The sequence below is a fragment of the Manacus candei genome, unplaced genomic scaffold, assembly GCF_025592945.1.
Source record: "Manacus candei isolate 608988 ecotype Guabito, Panama unplaced genomic scaffold, ASM2559294v1 h1tg000146l, whole genome shotgun sequence".
In the NCBI taxonomy this organism is placed as follows: domain Eukaryota; kingdom Metazoa; phylum Chordata; class Aves; order Passeriformes; family Pipridae; genus Manacus; species Manacus candei.
In genome coordinates this window covers 473,244-494,080 of record NW_026138194.1, presented here as the reverse complement: position 1 = coordinate 494,080, position 20,837 = coordinate 473,244, and the positions used below count along the sequence as shown (strand labels likewise).

The 20,837-nt window shown below is 41.9% G+C and overlaps 1 protein-coding gene across 3 annotated transcripts in view; it reads left to right on the top strand.

The window, feature by feature from the left end:
* Nucleotides 1-20,837, top strand: part of CHCHD3 (coiled-coil-helix-coiled-coil-helix domain containing 3) — a 142,814-nt gene that overhangs the window by 34,573 nt on the left and 87,404 nt on the right. For all 3 annotated transcript variants that reach the window (XM_051771864.1, XM_051771863.1, XM_051771862.1), the window contains exon 4: nt 7,007-7,151. In XM_051771864.1, coding sequence (XP_051627824.1) covers nt 7,007-7,151 — 145 coding nt within the window. The remainder of the gene's footprint in view (nt 1-7,006; nt 7,152-20,837) is intronic.

The window sequence follows — 20,837 nt, the reverse complement described above, 5'->3', positions numbered from 1 at the left end:
CTTGACCCATCAGAGCATCTTTCTGGTTTGGTTCTTACATTTCTGTTTCTGAATTTCAAAGTCCAATTTCTGATTGGAGAATGGAGCCTTCACTTACCTTGCTGGGCCTGATAATAATGTCAATTATTAATTGTAAGTCATTCCTTAATTGAGAAATGATTTTTCCTGTTGTTTTTGCTTTGTATTATCACGTTGTTGTTCCCCAGTTCAGGAAAGACGGGGAATGACCAAAGCGGGTCCGTGGAAGGGCTGCCAAGATGATGAAGGGACTGGAGCATCTTCCTTTGGAGGCTCTTCAGCTTCCAGAAGGGAATCTCATCAGTGTCCATCAGTATCCGAGGGGAGGTGTCAGAGGTGGGGCTGGAATCTTGTCCATGGAGCCCAGTGACAGGACAAGGAATGATTCCATAAAAGGAAACACGGAAAGTTCCATCTAAATAGGAGGAAAAACTTCCTTAGTTTGAGCGTGACAAAGCACTGGAAGAGCTGCCCGGAGGGGTTGTGGAGTCTCCTTCTCTGGGGATGTACAAAACCGTGGGATCACAGTCACTGAGGGTGGGAAAGAGCTCTGGGATCATCTGTGCCCGATGCTCACCTTGTCCCCCAGCCCAGAGCACTGAGTGCCACATCCAGGCCTTCCTTGGACACCTCCAGGAGTGGGGACTCCAAACCTCCCTGGGCAGCCCCTGCCAAGGCCTGACCACCCTTTGCATGAGGAAATTGCTCCTCATGTCCAACCTGACCCTCTCCTGGCACAGCTTGAGGCCATTCCCTCTTGTCCTGTCCTCTTGTCCCCTTAGGAAGGTGACAAATGGGATTCAGGGAACTCAAGTTGTGGAAATGTTGCAGGTTGGAAAATAAGTAGTTTTAGGTGAAACCCTGAAAGTACAAAGACCACTTTCCATTCTCCCTGGTTCAGAGAATCCCAGAATCACTGAGGTTGGAAAAGACCTCAAAGATCCTCAAGTCCCCCCTGTGCCCGATGCCCACCTTGTCCCCCAGCCCAGAGCACTGAGTGCCACGGCCAGGCCTTCCCTGGACACCTCCAGGGACGGGGACTCCACCCCCTCCCTGGGCAGCCCCTGCCAATATCTAATCACCCTTCCTGTGAAGAAATTCCTCCTGATGTCCAAGGAAGAATTTCTTCCTAGAACCCTCCTGGATGTGACCTTCACCTGCTCTGGGCGAAACTGCTTTAGCAGGGGGGTTGGACCAGGTGAACTCCAGAGATCCTGCCAACCCATTCTGGGATTCTCTGAGTGTCCAAGATGAACTAAACACTTCAAATTACTGTTTTTTTTTTTTCCATGGTGCTTCTGATGTTGGATGAGTGTTGTGTCCTCGCTGGGCACTCCCTCCTGTTTCCTTGGTGACAATGTTTGGAGGGCCATCACAACCAGGATTTGGGTTAAACCAGGACCACTAGCTCAGGTTTTGGATTCATTTGGGCTCTTCTGTATCTGCAGAGGACGAAGTTTCCTCACAGATGTGGGATAAACACTCTTGGATCCATCTTGGAGAACGCACTGAGATGCTTGGCGTGTTCACATGGAGATTCTCCTCTTCTTAATCTTCCAGTTCAAAGCTCCTTCAAAAACTGTGTGATAACAAATGCCACATAAACCCCCATGTTCCCTGCTTTGATCGGGGAAAGGAGAGGAATAAAGTGTAACACAGAAGCAAAAACATTATTCTGGTGAGATCATGTGTTTTCCCTTTGGCTTTGGTCTGGAGATGTCCTTCAGAGACGGTTGGAACGGAGGCTTTAATCACATTTGGTCTCTACCTCTTGCCCACATCTCCAAAAACCCCAAAATCTAGCAGGAATTGGCTCACAAATTTGTTTTCACCGTGTCTGTGGGTGCAGCTGCTCCTTCAGAATCGTGGTGGGTTTGTGTGTTCAGGTTGAACAGGATCTGATTTAGGTGGAACGTCCCACAAACATTATTTTGATTAAAGTGACTTGGGGAATAAAACAGCCTGAAATTTTGTCTTATGGTGGAACCTAAATATGAAAATACGACGACAAAACCACCCAAATTCTCCTCCTGCCTCTCCGAAGAGACGCAAATCCCGCGAGATCCCTAAATCAGGATTTACTCAGCCTCTTACAAAAACTTACAAGTCTATAAATTCTCTCCGAGCATTAACTCAAGAGGGTTGAAGTTCTTAACGACAGGGCTGTAGAAAAGCAGGAGTTGTTGCCTTTTTGTGCGTGATTTTTGGGCTATAAACCAGTTGAGAGCATGAAATACTGCTGGGGGTTAAGCCAGACTTTAGCTGGAGATGGTTCCTGATGCTTTATGTGTGTTTTTCCAACGGCTCCGGGGAGAAGTGATTGCCTTGCAAATCACCCTTGGTTAAATCAGCCGCCAAACGCTCCCTGAAAACGCTATTTCATAATTATTTCGAAGGGTTTTGTTCAGACTATCAATTGGGGAGGAAGATGTAGAGCCAGGAGCCTTCTCTGCTGCCTCAGCACCTTTTCTGAACACGTTTTCTGTACAAATGAGCAGTGGAACACAGTCCAGAACTGGAGTTCTGTGCTCAAACACGAGAACCATTATCCTGAGCCTTTATAGCTCTTGGAATTAAAAATATCACTTTGAACAGCCCGCTCCTGGGGAATTCTTGGAGCAGTGGTGCTGACAAGTTGTGGTGTTTATCTCCCTACAAATTGCAGATGTGCATCCATTTATTTTGCTTTATTTATTTTATTTTATTTTATTTTACTTTTATTTTATTTTATTTTACTTTTATTTTATTTTATTTTACTTTTATTTTATTTTATTTTACTTTTATTTTATTTTATTTTACTTTTATTTTATTTTGCTTTTATTTTTCTTTTCTTTTCTTTTCTTTTCTTTTCTTTTCTTTTCTTTTCTTTTCTTTTCTTTTCTTTTCTTTTCTTTTCTTTTCTTTTCTTTTCTTTTCTCTTCTTTTCTTTTCTTTTCTTTTCTTTTCTTTTCTTTTCTTTTCTTTTCTTTTCTTTTCTTTTCTTTTCTTTTCTTTTCTTTTCTTTTCTTTTCTTTTCTTTTCTTTTCTTTTCTTTTCTTTTCTTTTCTTTTCTTTTCTTTTCCTTTACTTTACTTTTATTTTATTTTATTTTACTTTTATTTTTATTTTTATTTTTATTTTACTTTCATTTTATTTTATTTCATTTTATTTCACTTTTATTTTATTTAACTTTTCTTTTATTTTACTTTTATTTTTTTTACTTTTATTTTATTTTTTTACTTTTATTCCATTTCATTTTATTTTATTTTATTTTACTTTTCTTTTCTTTTCTTTTCTTAACTTTTATTTCATTTTATTTTATTTTACTTTTATTTTATTTTATTTTACTTTTATTTTACTTTTATTTTATTTCATTTTATTTCATTTTATTTTATTTTATTTTATTTTTTTAATTTTATTTATTTTACTTTACTTTTATTTATTTTATTTTTTTTTACAATTTATTACCATAAATTTAGCTGATGTTTGCCTTTTCTTCAGCAGCAGCAGCACATGCTGGCTGCCAGAAAAATGAATTTATAATGCCCAGGAAACACCTGCTGTAGGTTGCTGCAGTTGGATATTTGTGATCAGAGGATCTGCCTCTGTTTGTTCCATTAAGCTCCAACAAGCCACCCAATTATGTAACTCAAATAAATGAAAATTACTTCAAAATCCTGCTTATTTTTATCTTAAAACTCTGCTGAATTTCAATCACTTGAGAAAGGTGTTCAGGGCTTGTTTTTTTTAATGTGAATAAAAGCTAAATGAAAGTTCAGTGGATGCTTCAGGAATTTAACTTATTAATGTGTCGTGTAGGTACAATCCTGGTCACACAAATAAGAATGAATTCATTAAAAAAAGACTTGAAATTTTTGCTTTAAGATGCAAGGGCGTTTTCAAAAGACATAAAATCCCTTTTTTGGCCCTAAATGATATAAAATTTGACGGTGAAATTGTGTAATTTTCTTTATGCCACATAAAGGAAGGGAAAGGGGGGAAAAAAACTCCCCAAATAGTAAAATGTGTGTTGTAAATTTTCTTTGACTGAGGTGACCTGGATGTTCTTGATGCAAATTTGAACAATCTGGATTTAAAAAAAACCCAAATCTCAGATTTTAAATCCAGATTTTAAAAAAATCTCACTGCAAATTTTAAAAAGAACTTCCTGCTAGGAAAAATCATATATATAAATATAACTATGGATTATGTATAGTTATATATTTTACATGGATATATAAAATATAAATGTATTATGTATGTAAACTATATAGTTTACATGGATATATAAAATATAAATGTATTATGTATAGTTATATATTTTATATGGATATATAAAATATAAACGTATTATGTATAGTTATATATTTCATATGCATATGTAAAATATAAAAAATTCAATATGTATATATAAAATATAAAATAAATTTTATATGCATATATAAAATATATATGTATTATTATATATTTCATATGCATATATAAAATACAAAAAATTTAATATGTATATATAAAATATAAAATTATTTTTATGCATATATAAAATACATAACTATGTATTATGCATAGTTATATATTTTATATGCATATATAAATTAATACATTTGAACCTTCTGATCTGATTTCCTCCTTAGATATTAGGAAGAAACTCTTCCCTGGGAGGGTGGGGAAGCCCTGGCACAGTTTTCTTGGGGGATTGGTTTGGAAATGCCCAATTTTTGTCATTTTTAAGGGTTAGAAAAACCAACTTCCTTCTTTTGGCAGGAGAAGTTGAGTTGGCACCAAGGGTCACAATCCCAGGGGCGAGGAGGAGACTTGAGAATATGGGAATAATTTACCAGGAATTAGATGTAAACATCTAATCTGGTGTAAAGAAGATTTAAAGAAATGAGATGTAAAGATCGAATTCTAAGTGGGTTTTTTTGGTTGGTTGGTTTTTGTTGGGGTTTTTTTGGGGTTTATTTTTTTTGTTGGTTTGGTTTGGTTTGGGTTTTTTTTGTGTTTGGGGTTTTTTTTGTTTGTTTGGGGTTTTTTGGGGGTTTTTTGTATGTTTTTTTTTTGTGTGTGGGGTGGTTATTGTTTTTTGGGGGTTTTTTTGTTTGTTTTGTTTTGTTTTGGGTTTTTTTGTGTTTGGGGTTTTTTATTATTTGGGGTTTTTTGGGGGGTTTTTGTATGTGGGTTTTTTTGTGTGTGGGTTTTTTTTTGTTTGGGTTTTTTTGGTTTGTTTGTATGTGTTTTTTTTCGTGTGGGGGTTTTTTTGGGTTTTTTTTTTGGTTGTTTGTTTGTTTTTGTTTGTTTTGTTTTGTTTCAGTTTTTTTTGTGTTTAGGTTTTTTTATTATTTGGGGGTTTTTTTGGGTTTTTTTGTGTGTGGGTTTTTTTTTGGTTTGGTTTTTTTTGTTTGGTTTTGGGGTTTTTTTTTATTTGGTTTTGGGGTTTTTTTGTTTCATTTTTAGGGGTTTTTTTTGAGGGTTCTTTGTTTCTTTTTTTTTTTTAACTTTGCAGTTTGCAACTTGGAAAGCTCTGGCTGGATTTTTCACATATTTTACATATAAAATACATTTCACATCCTTTAATTACCCCTTAGGTCCAACCTGCACGAAGAAAAGACATTTTTAGGGGGCAAACCACTTACAGGAAGTCAAATCCAGGCAGGATGAGGAAGGAACTTCCCTCACCCTCAGCAAACACTCAGTGCCTTCTCCGTCTCACCACGAAAAGCTGCTCAGGCTTCTATTTTGACACTTTTTCCCTTTTTTAGACAAAACATGATGTCTCCAGTCCCAAAGCCAACCAGCATGTTTTGACTGTGCCATTGATTGCCTGAAGGATTTGTTGGCTCAATCCCACTGGAATAATTTGGGGGACCTTGGGAAATCACTTAATGGAATCGGGGCCCGCGGCTGCATAATCTTGACTTTTTTTTTTTTTTGCTGGAGTAATTGAAGATGCAGCTTAATAAACTTTTTTTTTATAAAGATTCCCAGTTGGTTGCAGGGTTTTCAAGGGGGGGGTTGGAGCTGAGCACAGAACTAATACATCTTGTAATTGTCTCTTTTTTTTCTTTGCTTCCCCACCTCACTTAAATCCGTCCCCCGGGGAGGAACGTAATGTACTCTAATGCTGGTTCCTTTTACAAAGTGACCCCACTCATTAGGATTTCTTCTCCACAGCTCCCCTGACAACACAGAAATGCACTGAGAATACTTAAGCTTCCTCTCCATCAGTCTTTTTTTATTTTTTTTTTTTTTTAAATCTATTTAAAACCTGGAATTTCCTACCTCCATTACTACAGACTTCCCTCCGTGCTCGGTGTCACCGCCACACACACGAGCAACAGATAAATTTGATTCACTGAGCAATTTATTTCTGTGTATTTCCATGAAAATCAGGTGTTGTATGGGCTTGACTCCTGCACCACGGTGAAGATTTCAAGTTGTATTTATAATTTGTGACGTGAATATCGAGGATTTTCTGGGCCTGGAGCTGCAGGTTCCATAAATGTTTTCGTCTCATCCTCTCAAACCTCTGGGAAAGGTTGATTGTGGTGGTTGGATGTTTTTTGCAGCTTGGGAAAGAGGTGCAACAGTTGGGTTTCTGGTTGTGTTTAGAGGTGAAAAAGCACTATCCCAGTGCAGAAACTGGGAACTGGTGGGAGAAAGATTTTCCTGGGAAAAAATGGTTCCTTAAAACCAGGAAAAAACCAACCAACCAACAGAGCTCTGGGAGTGTTCTTGTTACTTAAAAATGTATTTTCACAGGGTTCTTGATGATGATGATGATGAATTAGTTGTATTTTATATGATTTAATAAATAGTGACATTAAGACTTGGAACTTTTGGATTTGGACAGTTAAATCTGAGATAAACTTCTGGAATTTCTAGTGGATGTTTGTATTTAAGCGCTTTAAAAAAACGATAATGCTTCACTCCGCGACCGGAATAAATTTAAAATCCTTTTCAAACCTGCACTTGGAAAACACACATTTTTTTTTGCCTTTACCCTGTGCAGATTGAAACAAGAGCAGATGTTTGTTCGGGATGAGTTTGGGAAGCTCCTGGAGCGAGAGAGGATCTCCTCAAACGAGCACCTGACCCGAGCCATCCTTCGGGAGCGAGCGGCCACCGAGGAGGAGCGGCAGAAGGCCCAGCGCTTTGTAAGTGCCCAGACTCCTCCAGAACCCTCAGATTTGTCAAGGAATTATATCTTCAGGTTTATTGGTAGAAGAGGAAAGAGGTGGAAGGGGTAGAAGGCGAAATATCCCCTCGTTACTTCTTTTTTCTTTATTCCCTCGCTTTATTCGAGTCAAATATCTCCGTTTTAAGAGCTCTGGCTGATGGTTTCAAACCAGATCAGAGGGAAATGGTGGATCAAAGGCTCATATTTCATTGGAGCTGATGGATAAAAAAACGTCCTGAGGAGGAAGTTGGAGCATATGGTTGCCTGTTTTCCTGGGAAAACTGACATTATACATTTCAAATGTCTGACAGATTTGTAACTTCTCAGACGCAGCAGTTACTCGCTGCGTGGAGTCTCTGCTGGCTCTTGGAACAATAATCATTATTCTCTGAGGAACAGGCCTTAAAAATCCAGAGCATAAATAGGAAACCAATTGGTATTTCCAAGGAAAAATTGAAAATATTCCCTGAGCATTCCTATGAAAATAAAAAGGATTACTGATCAGCAACTGTATTAATGTTTGGCCCTCTGAATCCGGAATAAAATCCAAGTGTTTTCAGGTTTATTGGTTGGTAATTTAGTGATCAGTCATCTGTGGTGTGTAAGTACAAATCTGGTCTTGTTTTCCAAGTAAGAACCAAATCTGTTGTTATTTTTCCAAATCCCAGTTGAAAACCCAACCAGTTTCCCCTCACTGTTGACATCTTTTCCAGCCCTTTCTAAATGCCCTTTCACCTCATTTTTGAGGAAGAATAATTTCAGTGCTGGAAACAAATATTTGGCCATTTTAAAATAAGGGAACAAAGGAAAATGGAGAGGAATTATAACCAAGGCACAGCCTTAGTTTAATGCCTTAAACCTTTATATTCTTAATATTATGGGGGAGAGAGAAGGAGTTTGTGGCCTCGAGCTACTGAGGAGCTGAAGATTTATAATTATTTGCATAATTACTGAGGGGTTTGTAGCTTTTTTTTGGTTATTAATGCTGCAGATTTGGCATTTCCACTGTGCTTGTTCATTCTTTGAAGAAGGTAACAAAACAGCAAGAAGGTTTTGTCTGTTTTTTTTTTTCTTTACAATGGGTCTAATTATGAAAATACTGAATAATTCTCATTTGGTTGCAAATCCTTCTGTAAGTCACCTCCTTTATTTTCCTGTACCTGGTCAGTTTTTATTCCTTTGCCTTCATTTCTTATGCTCCCTGTGTATTTGTTTCGTGTTTCCAAGCTGAGTTTAATAATGTGTAACATGAGAATGTGTCTCTTTGTGCCCTTTGTCAGGTACAGGGAGTAATTCTGTGTTCTAGTCAAGTGCTGCAGCAGGTTTGTGTTTTATGTGGCCCACATTTGATTTGTCACACTCTTTCTGGAAGGTAAAAAAAAAAAAAAAAGAGTGTTCCTGAAATGTCAGTAGCAAAATAAATTCCTTTGCTGCTGCTGAATTGTTTAAATAGTGCAAAGGAAAAGAAATGATGGTTAGAAAGGAAGAATTTCAGTTTTCCTTTACCAAGGGTGCTAATTCAGCTTTAATAAGTAGACATAAAATTGTTAGGTTGGAGTCGTATTTCCCATTCTTAAACAATTTTAACTCCAGTTGCTGCTTACAATTGCAGAAAGAAGTAATTTAAGAGTGTTAATGTCCCAAAAGTCGGAATTAGCTCTTCATACAAACAACAAAAATGGATTAAATGGTCTGTTTGTACCTGAATTACTTCGGTGCTGTGTCAGCTGGCACAGCGGGTGCCCTCAGGACGTGTGGGCTGCTGGGCTGCCAGCTCCCTCCAAAGCATATTTTGGGGAGATCTGAAGGTTTGCAAACCAGTAATTCTGATGTTTGTACCAGCCAAGGTAGGAATTTTATGATTTCGAGCCGAATTTGCAGACCAGGAGCCAAAGCTTCCAAATCCCCTGTGGAGTCAGGGCAGGGATTTAATCAACTGTTGGTGCTCAGTTCAGCAGAAATCAAGGTGGCTGCTTGGATTCCTGTGGTAAAACCTTCCCATGTCATTGTCTTGGGGTATTTTGGACATGATTGAACATTCCTTATCCCACAGCACTGGGGCCAAGTCCAAAAATGCAATACTGGTGAGACCGGAGAGGGACTTGGATAGGTTGGAGAGTTGGGCTGGTTCCAAGGGGCTGAGGTTCCCCAAGGCCAAGGGCCGGGTCCTGCCCTTTGGCCACAAGAAGCCCCTGCAGCTGCAGGCTGGGCCAGAGGGGCTGGAGAGCAGCCAGGCAGGAAGGGAGCTGGGAGTTGGGCTGGGCAGGGAGCTGAAGAGGAGCCCGAGTGTGGCCAGGGGGGCAAGAGGGCCAAGGGCTGCTGGGCTGGCTGAGGAAGAGTGTGGCAGCAGGAGCAGGGCAGGGCTTGTGCCCCTGGGCTGGGCGCTGGGGAGGCCACCCCTGGAGTGCTGTGTCCAGCTCTGGGCCCTGAGCTCAGGAAGGCCCTGGAGGGGCTGGAGCAGGGGCAGAGAAGAGCAGCCAGGCTGGGGAAGGGACTGGAGCCCAAGTGCTGGGAGGAGAGGCTGAGGGAGCTGGGGGGGCTCAGCCTGGACAGGAGGAGGCTCAGGGGAGACCTCCTCACTCTCTGCAACTCCCTGCCAGGAGGGGGGAGCCGAGGGGGGTTGGTCTCTTTTCCCAGGCAACCATCAGCAAGACAAGAGGGCTCGGTCTTCAGCTGTGCCAGGGGAGGTTTAGGTTGGATATCAGGAAGAATTTCTTTGCAGAGAGGGTGCTCAGCCATTGGAATGGGCTGCCCAGGGCAGTGGGGGATTCTCCATCCCTGGAGGTGTTTAAGGACAGACTGGATGTGGCATCAGTGCCATGGGCTGGGAACCACGGCGGGGTTGGATCAAGGGTTGGACTTGATGATCTTGAAGGTCCCTTCCAACCCAGCTGATTCTGGGATTCTATGACGACTCCGGCTTCTCCCCGTTGTCTGGCAGTGGGATCCTGCTCCTTCCAGTGCAGTGGGATATTTGATCCTGAAATGAGCTGACCTGGGAGGAGTGAGGGTGGGGCAGGGTTAGATGGGATATTGGGAAGGAATTCCTGGCTGGGAGGCTCTGCCCAGTCTGCCCAGAGAAGCTGTGGCTGCTTCTGGATCCCTGGAAGTGTCCAAGGCCGGGTTGGATGAGGTTTGGAGCAACCTGGGCTGGTGGAAGCTGTCCCTTCCCAAGGTCTCTTCCAACCCCAACCCAATTCCAAGCTCATTATCCCTCTTCCCTTGGCTTTTCCCTCCTGTCTGCAGGGGGTGACTTGGCTGGTTTTCCAGGCCTGGATGGACACTGGGGTGAGGTTCAAGGGCTGCTTTGCTGAGGAACAATTTCTGTATTTTTTCTGCCCATCCCTATTGAAAGAGGGTTTTAGAATAAATCAAGCCTTTTCTTTTAGTGCAGCCATAAAGAATTTTGGTTCTGGACCACTCCAAAAGTTACTTGTGTTATTTTATTCACACAGACTGGAGTCCTGCTCTTTAACATATTTAGCAGTGGAGAGTTTTGCTAAAAAAAAAACAACCTCCAAACGAGCAACTCCAATAATAAATAATTTGTACCAATAAAAAATTAGTACCAAATGTAAACCTTGTGACTGATTGAGTTGGGTCTGGTGGATTGGTTTTAAATGTGGTGGCTTTGCCATAAAGAGTTAATTGATATCCCATCACTGGAGTCATTATGAGAGTCAGGGGGAGAATATAAAAATCCTGCTTTTTCCCCCTTGCCTTAGCATGGAATGATATTTTTTCTGCCCATCCCTCTTGAAAGAGGATTTTAGAATAAATCAAACCTTTTCTTTCAGTGCAACCATAAAGAATTTTGGTTCTGGGCCACTCCAAAAGTTACTTGTGTTATTTTATTCACACAGACAGGAGTCCTGCTCTTTAACATATTTAGCAGTGGAGAGTTTTGCTAAAAAAACCACAAACCTCAAAACAAACAACTCCAATAATAAATAATTTGTACCAGTAAAAAATTAGTACCAAATCTAAACCTTGTGACTGATTGATTTGGGTCTGGTGGATTGGTTTTAAATGTGGTGGCTTTGCCATAAAGAGTTAATTGATATCCCATCACTGGAGTCATTTTATGAGAGTCAGGGGGAGAATATGGAGTAATAAAATCAATAGTTACCCAAAGTTGTATTTCCAGCTCTCTATAACGACCTGGACTTTGCTGTGAACGTATTTGCTTCACTCTCTGGGCTGAAATGAGTTGTCATCAGGACCCTGCATGTCAGAAAATGGTTTTATTGAGCTGCCAATGACATTAAAGTCTCATTTCCCTTTGAAGAGGCCCAGAAATATTGTCCTGTAACCAGAACATTCCAATTGGGTTACTGCCCCCATTAGAAACCCCTGTCCATACTAATGCAATTAGATTTATTTCCAGCACCTTTTAGAGAGGGAAATCTGGTGCTGCTCAGGTATCTTTTGGTTCTGCCAGTTATTTTCCACACCGGGGTTTCTATTAAAATTGATTTAGTAGAAATATCCTTATATTAAAACACGCTTCTTTTGCACTTTAGGTCACTGTGGAAATCTGATTATTGGCTGTTTTTTTCCCAGCAAAAATCCTGTTGGAGGTGTAAAACCCACCTATTTTCCATAACCAGATTATCCCCTGACCCTTCCTGCTCCTTCCCAACCGTATTTTAAGGATGAGTTCCCTGGAAAACACCAGGGGGAAGAATCACTAAGTGAGTTAAGGCTTTAATTCTGAGGAGAGGAGCCTGTTTACAAACCTGCAGTATTTATTACATACCTCATTTAGCTCATTCATCATTTTAATAGAAAAAAAGGAATCTTTTGAGATGATTCTGAAATAATTTGAAGTAAACTACATAGCCTGAGGCAAGACATGATTGCTTCCTGCAGGGAGGGCCTGTTGGTGAAGTCCAGAGTGAGCAGAGCTTGGAATTCACAATTTAGGGGAGGAAAAATCCTATTTGAAGGTGAGATTTCAGGTTTGGGAACCCCATGGTGCAGAATTAAATCACTGACAGTTGTTTTGCCTCTTTTTGTTCAGTTTTATAACTTAGAAAGTAGAAATTTTTTATGAAACCTCTTTAAGATCTGAGATTTTGGGAGTATTAGGTCTGTGTGCATCATTATTTTAGCCACGTGCTGCTGTTCTTGTGGCTTAAAAAAGCAGTTTTCTTGCAGCAAATATATTTTTCCATCCTTGAAATGGGCAAAAAGCACCAGCTTTTGGCCATTCCTGTTGTGGAATTCAGGAGGAAGGAGTTCTTTTGGAATATTGAGGATGTGATCTGTGTTTTTGTTGTGTGTTTGGTTCTTGGGGAGGGAGGTTTGGTTGCTTTTTGGAGAAGGAAGTGGGATAAAATCCATTCCCACTTGGCAAATACCCAACTCTCACTGTCTCTCCCTCCCTCTTTTTTGGGTTTGGGATGGAAATTCCAGGTGTTTGGGACAGAAATCTGTCTTTCTGTCTTTCCTGGGGCCTTAAATAGATGTGAAACCTGCTGTATGAGCAAGAAACTGTTGCTGTTCAGATATAGATTGAGAACATTTTTTTCCCAGATCTTTGGGAATCACGAGGGATTTTCTCACCTGGACAAACATTTTTGCCTTGGAGAAATGGCAAAGAATTGCTGCCTAAAATGGCTTTATTTATAAATGAACGTTTTCCCCCCATCTTGATATAGTTAAACAGTAAAAATAATCTCAAATAGCCTTTGGGTGATGGTACTTTTGGTGCTGTAGGTGAAGCAAATGTTTTATTTCCTCTCTGGAAGTGCCTGTGAACCAGGAGAAGTTGCCCTTTATTTCCTTGTCTCTCTCTTCACAATGTCCATCCTGACATTTAAAATATTTGTTTCAGTGCCACAACAGAAATGATTTTCTCCTCCCTTCAGGTTTTTCACCTGGCAACATGTTACAGATGGAAATTTTTTTTTTTTTTTTATCATTTTTGGATGTAACAATTAATTGCCTTTTTTTTTTTCCCCTCCTCTATGTCAAAAGTTTGACAGACAGGAAAAAAACATGGGAGAGAGGAAATTTTGAAGGCAAGCAAAGTTCATGAAATGAGCATTTCTTGCCTTGAAGATCCCTTTTTGAATGGTGAGAGGGACGTGTTGTGATAGTCAGGCAGCATTTAAAGTGTGTTATTTTTTAATTCTTACACAGCAAACCCCGAGATATTTGACAGCAGCAGAATTAATCACCGTGTTAGCTCAGCCCTGAGATGAAGATCTAGTGCTTTACAAAGCCTGCTGCTCCATCAATTTGTTCTTTGGGTGGAATTCAAATTGAGTTCATTTTTATAGATTCCACTGCATAATCCTCTGCTCCCTCCTCCCCCATTCATTAACCAATTTGCTGGTGCTACTCCCTTTTTTATTGAATGGGAACAAAATTGCCAGGCTGTCTTCCCAAATGAATATCATCATTCCTTGTCATGCACGGGCAAAAAAGTCGGGATAATAATCCTTTTTTACAGCCACCTTCCCCCTTCCAGGGGAGGAGTTTTGTTTCTGCCCTCGGGACACCCTGAAAAGGATGTTTTAAATAAGGTTCTCCTGGAGCTTTGAGCACGATCCTGGCCTGGAAACATTCCAGTCCAGGCTCCTTTGGATCCTGCCAGTTGTGTGACACAAAAAAAAACCCAAATGAAACCTTGTCAAGGCTTTTCCTTGGACATGACATGGTACAAATCCAGGCAAGGGACTCAACCAAGTCTGGAAACAAAACACCAGAAAGGCTCCTCCATTCCCACAAAACAATTTCAAGCTGGGGCTTGAAACTCTTTTTCTGACTTTCAGACAATATTTGGATAATTCAGTCTTTCTTTGCTCTCACATTAAGCTAATTTTACCTAGGGATGTATTCTCTTTAGAGTGTTCTTTTACCATCCTTATTTTGGGATGAATTAGAAGACTTAAGGAGAAAAAAAAAGGTTGTTTGGGGGACAGAGGGTATGGAAATTAGGAGATTTATTTTACTGATGTTTTCAGGAGTGGCTGAGGTCACTTGGTTTGTCCAGCCTGGAGAAGAGCCGGAGGGAAGACTTTTATAAATGACATTTTATGTTTTTCATGCAATTTAAAGGGTTTTTTTTTAAGTCTTTTCCTATCGGGGTCCCACTGGATATCTGGGATTTCTTGAGATGCTCAAGTGTTGTAGCTGCAGGTGCCAAGGTATCTAAAGCAGGTACACAGAAATCCAAAACAGGGTATTTCAGGGAGAGGATGAGGAAAGAAAATGGAATATCATGAAGTTTGTGGGGTTTTTTTTATATAGATCCTAAGAATTTTTTTGTTTCTGTCTGTATTTCTTGTGTGATCTGTTCTGTGGTAGGTGTGTGCCTGGAGGGAAAACCAGTTTGCCTCCTGTTTTTTTTCCAAGGGAAGAGTGTAAAGTGGAAGAGTTAATAAATTTGGGGTGTTAATACACCGTTTTATTTCGATAATAAAAGTTATTCTCTTGACAGTCCAACCCCTCTGGAGGCTGAGGGCTCTTTAATTGCAGTGTGTTATCCCAGTGCAGGAGGGGAGTTTGTAGCTGGAAAATCAACCTCCTTCCAGGAATTGTGGGGGTGACAGGCCTTGTTGAACATTTTTGTGTGTTCTGGTCTTTCCTTCCCCGAGGCTGTGGATTTGGGGAACTTCACGTGTCACTCCCAATAAAAAAAATTACACTTTAACTCACAGAAGTCACGCAGAGAATTGAAGAAAAACTGTGGGTTTTTTTCAGGAGGTACCTTCTGCTCCAAAACATTAACATGTAGCCTACAAAACTTCCCTTTCTGGTGAACTCTGAGAGCAGAAACTGGTCTCATCTCTAAAACATTTCATGGGAACGATACGGGAGAATTTTTCCAACAGAAATTTTTGGGAAGCAGCTGATAATATTTCCTGTTGCATTACTTTTAGGGACTTAATGATGTTGGAAGACCCACCCCTGTGTGTTGGTGCAGGGAGATGCTGCAGTGCCTTTTTTTTAGAGGTGGCTGAATTCAAAGCACGTTTCGAGGGAAAGAAATAAATAAAGAACTCAAATTCATTACTCCTCATTTTCCTAATTATCCTGCAGATAAACAGTGGGGATCGTGACATTAAGATAAGTAAGTGGTTCATGAGTTTTTTGCTTCAGAAGGAAGCAAGTCTTGCTGTTCCCCCCCTTTTTTCCCCCCTTTGGGCCGTGCAGGAGAAATAAATGAGGGGGTCCAGGGGAGTTTCTGATGGATGGTTAATGGGGCCGGGCTCATTAGCACGCCCTTAATGGTTGCATCCCGAAATCACCTCCACCAGGGGCATCCAGAATCCAGCAGAGCAAAAAAAGCCACGAGTCTGAAACAGGAATTTGAGGTGCAGGGGATTGGTTTTGGCCGAACATGTGAGAGCGAGTCGGAAAGAATTAATTTTGGAGGTCACGGGTCGGCTTTCAGCCTTCTTTTGTGAGCACGTGTGTGTCTTCAGGCTGTGAATAACCCAAGGAGGAGAGTTCTCCAGCCTTTTGCTGGGTGGTTTCTGGCTTTAGACCCAGAAAGGCTGCTCAGAAATGTTCTCAGAGGGAAGACAGTCACTGCATGAAACAATCATGGAATCATAAAATCGTAGAATCAGCTGGGTTGGAAGGGACCTCTGAGATCATCCAGCCCAACCCTTGATCCAACCCTGCAGTGGTTCCCAGCCCATGGCACTGATGCCACATCCAGTCTGTCCTTAAACACCTCCAGGGATGGAGAATCCCCCACTTCCCTGGGCAGCCCATTCCAATGGCTGAGCACCCTCTCTGCAAAGAAATTCTTCCTGATGTCCAACCTAAACCTGCCCTGGCACAGCTGAAGACCGAGCCCTCTTGTCTTGCTAATGGTTGCCTGGGAAAAGAGACCAACCCCCACCTGGCTACAACCTCCTTTCAGGGAGTTGCAGAGAGTGAGGAGGTCTCCCCTGAGCCTCCTCCTCTCCAGGCTGAGCCCCCCCAGCTCCCTCAGCCTCTCCTCCCAGCACTTGGGCTCCAGTCCCTTCCCCAGCCTCACTGCTCTTCTCTGCCCCTGCTCCAGAGCTGGACACAGCACTCCAGGGGTGGCCTCCCCAGTGCTGAGTCCAGGGGCAGAATCACTTCCTTGGACCTGTTTGCCACACTGTTCCTGAGCCAGGCCAGGATCCATTGGCCTTCTTGGGCACCTGGGCACACCCTGGCTCATGTTCTGCTCCCTGCCCAGCCCAACTCCCAGCTCCCTTCCTGCCTGGCTGCTCTCCAGCCCCTCTGGCCCAGCCTGCAGCTGCAGGGGCTTCTTGTGGCCAAAGGGCAGGACCCGGCCCTTGGCCTTGGGGAACCTCATCCCGCTGGAATCAGCCCAACTCTCCAACCTCTCCAGGTCCCTCTGCAGAGCCCTCCTGCCTTCCAGCTGATGGACACTCCCCCCCAGCTTGGTGTCATCTGCAAATTTGCTGATGGTGGACTCAATCCCCTCATCTAAATCATCAATAATGACAAGTCTTTTCTAGTGGTAAGACAACTGAAATATTCACATCTACCAGATATTCAGGTCTTGACACCAAGGCTCTCAGTGATGGCTTCATGTACTTAATATTTTGGTGTGAGGAAATACTTCTGTAGAAGATCTATATTGGGTTTTTTAATGCTCTGAAGGAAGGCAAGAGGATTCTGGAAGGGAAGATAATGAGGGGGGTTGTTTCTGCCTCCATAAAGGGGCTTCTTCTCAGAAGTTCTCAGATCAGGTCACCTGGATCTTTGTTTTTTCACTGTAGCAACTCCTGTAATATTTTAATTTTCCCTCTCACTTTTATCTGCCCGTTTGAAGCACGAGAAAAAAGGAAACCAACAAATAACCTCGTGGTTATTTCTTTTGGAAGTTGTGATGTAGGAAGAGGATCCTGAACTGGGGAAAATCGTTCTTTGAACGTGTCACCTGCGAGGGGGGCGAAGGCACAGCACAAAAAACAGTGCCTGGCACAAAAACCAGTGCCTGTTGTGTTCTCCTGTGGTTTGGTGTGTCCTAAAAGCCAGTTTTGAATTTTGGGATGAACAGACTTTACCCCTGAGGAGGATGAGGGGATGTTCACCCTCAGCACGGCCGAGGGTGCAGTGACACACCTGAAGGACGGGGACATCCAGAGGGACCTGGATGAGCTCGGGGAGTGGGAATCTCGTGGTGTCCACCAAGATGATCAGAGGGGTGAGGCAGCTCTGCTGTGAGGGAAGACTGGGAAAATTGGGATTGTTCAGCCTGGAGAAGAAAAAGGCTTCAGAGTGACCTTATTGTGGCCTTGCAGTGCCTGAAAGGAATCCACAGGGAAGATGGAGAGAGACAATTTACAAGGGCCTGGAGAGACAGAACAAGAGGGAATGGCTTCAAACTGACAGAGGGGATGATAGATGGGACACTGGGAAAGAATTCCTGCCTGGGAGGGTGGGGAGGCCCTGGCACAGGTTGCCCAGAGAAGCTGTGGCTGCCCCTGGATCCCTGGAAGTGTCCAAGGCCAGGTTGGAGCAACCAGGGCTAATGGAAGGTGGGTGGAATGAGATGATCTCAGGAGTGAGATGATCTTTGAGGTCCCTTCCAACCCAGACCATCCTGGTATTCTCTGATTAAGGCAACCCTTCAATTTATTGATCAGATTTTCTTGCTGCCCTACATCCTTCTCCGGTGCTGGCAATTTTATTCCCATATTCCTGTTTGGTTTGGAGGCTCGTGGAGAAATGAAGCCTTTCTAGGAGAGTAACTTGATCTTCCTGCAGCACCAGCAGAAAACTGATGGTCAAGATGCATCAGGTGTAAAAGCAGGTGAGTGGTTTGTAGCCTTGAGGAGCCAGAGAAGTTCTGGAAGATGAACGGGAAGAATCCTGAGATACAAACTGATGGTGTGCCAGGGCTGGGCAACATTCCCATTAATGGGACAATTTTCATTTATTGGACAAAGCAGGTTCCAAAAAAAAACCACCTTGGGTGCCTTTTATGAGCAGTGGTTAAATAGTTATTAGTAATTATTAATTTAGAGGGCCAGGATGAATTTCTGACCTGTTGTTACTGCACTGGTTGCAGCCCAGCCACGGGAGAATTTGGAGCAGCCTGGGATGGTGGAAGGTGTCCCTACCCCTGGCAGGGGGTGGAATGAGATGGTCTTTGAGGTCCCTTCCAACCCTAAATTCTGTGATCCTTTCACTGGAATTTTGCAGCACTAGTGCCCAGTCTGTTGTTGCCTGTGAGGGCACTTTGGGCTGCCCCGACAGGTAAATGTGTCAGTCTGTTCAGGGAGTGCTGACAAGGCCCCAGAAAGGGTAAAGGTGATAAAGAAATGAGATTTAAAGATTGTATAAACACAAGAGTTTGGAGCTGAAATTCAACAGAGAAGAAATATCAGATAAAATAACTCTGAAACCACGATTTTGCCATGTTGTGCTGCTTCGGTTTAGTTTACTTGACTCTAATTTTTTTTCTTTTTTAAAAAACAAATCTTGTTTCTTCATCTTTCCCAAGTTCAGTGAAAATAAAGAATAAATCAGTGCATATATTTGAGAAATTTGGGAGAGTGATATGACTGTTATTCCATGTGAAGTACTGGGCAAACCCAGGACATTGTCTTGTCGTGCCTTCTGTCAGCTTTTAAAGTTGTCCTGAAGACACAAAATATTCTTAACAGTTGGGAATTGTGTCAATCCTGATTTTGCATGGGGTCATATCTGGGTTTTAATTCTTCTTTTTTCTGTGTGGCTATTTCTTTCCCAAATTCTGTTTTTAAATTGCTTTCTTTGACTTGTTTCTATCTAAACTCTTCCCAACACCCCCAATTCTTTCTCAAATCTGCTGCTTCTTCCCAACCTCTGCCAACCCCTGGAGGTTCCTCCTGCCTTCAGTCACCCCACTTTTCATTTATATCCTTATTTTTTAATTTCTTTTCCATTTTTTCTCTGATTTTCCACACTTTTTCTCTCCCTGCAAAAGAACCACCACATCCTTTTGTCCATGTTTTCGGGACAAACAGCTCTTTCCTGGGATTCCTGGGAGCTCTTTCTCCCCTTGGCTTCTGTTGTCTGCTGGTGGAAGGAATAATTGCAGATGAAATTCCCTAAAATCCCTGCAGTCCTGGGAAGACTTTACGTGTTTTATGAAACTGTGGAGGTCTCTCTGCTCTATTTTTTTGTGTTCTTGGTTTTTTTTTTCTCCCCAGAAGCTTATGGATTTTAATTTGATGGTTTTAATTTGACTTTATCGGAGGTAGAAGGAGGAGGTGCCCTAAAACCGATGTGATGGGCACCACTCTCCTGGCAGATACCACATTCCTTGGATGCTCAAGAAGCTACAAACTCTCAGCAGAACAAAAAGAAACTGGTTTTATTATTATTAGTGAAGGGTTTGCTCTCCTTTTTTCTTTGTTTATTTTTTATTTTTGGCTCAGGCCCTCAGAACGAGTGGAGATGAAGAGCTGTAGCATCTGTAACTCTCTTCCTCCTGCCAGTGGAGCTTGAGGGTCTGTGGAGTGGAAAATGAATGGAATTTTATTTTGTGGAGAGGATGACACAAAGGCTTTTGTGCTGGTGGAACAACCAGGAGAGAACTCCCTTCTTTTCCCAGTAGTTTTCAGGGCAAGTCTGACCATAAATTGGAGGGAAAAGAAGGGGTTCGTTCACAATTACTCACAAAATCAGTTTTATTTTTCAGAGCATGAACAGGGGAATTTTCAGTCTTTGCTAAGAAGTTTAGTGTTTAAATCCTGTATTGTGCAGTGGCCTTGATCCAAAGTATCCCTGAACAGCCACTGGCAACACAGGAACATTTTCCCTGCCTGCGTTTTCTGGCAGTTCCAGGTGTAATCAGCTGTGCCAGAACTTTCCACCCTCAGATCTCTTTGATATTTAGGAGAAATAGGTGCTTTTAGGATGTGATTCTGACCTCTTTCAGTTTAGGAAGTGGATTATCCTGTGGAAGTGTGAATGAGTGGCTTGAGGGGCCCCAGCTGAAATGTGGGTGTCTTATTGTGTGGACAAGTTAACTCAATTAAAGATATAATAGATAAAAAATAGGAGAGCAAAATAGAAGGTAAATAAAATATATGAGCAAAAAGAGAAAATAAAAAAAAGATAAACAATATAAATGTTAGAATGACACCTACATCTGTCGTATAAAATCTACTGATAAAGAATTAGAAACATCCTGTAGTGACAGGACAGGGAACAGTGGTTTTAAACTGGAAGAGGATGGATTTAGATGGGATGGAAGGAGGAAATTTTATATGATGAGGGTGGGGAGGCCCTGGCCCAGGTTGCCCAGAGAAGCTGTGGCTGCCCCTGGATCCCTGGAAGTGTCCAAGGCCAGGTTGGACGGGGCTTGGAGCAACCTGGGCTAGTGGAAGGTGTTGGGGTTGGAACTGGATGATCTCCAAATGTCCTTTCCAACCCAAACCATTCCATGATTTTATATCAGAAGACATTTGTTCTTCCTGACCATTTGTGAAGAATTGGTGGCAGTGGCTGTTTTAGGCTGGCTCCCCTTTTCCCTTCCCGACGCGTCGTCCGTTGATTTAAGGTTTTAACTATTTGATCCTAAAATCCCTTTGTTCCCAGGGGGAATCACAAATTTCCACTCATTCACACATTCCCTGAGTTTGGAGCATGTCCTGCAGGATTCTGATGTGGCCAGAGGGGGAAATGAAAGTTGATTTTAGTGCACCTTCCC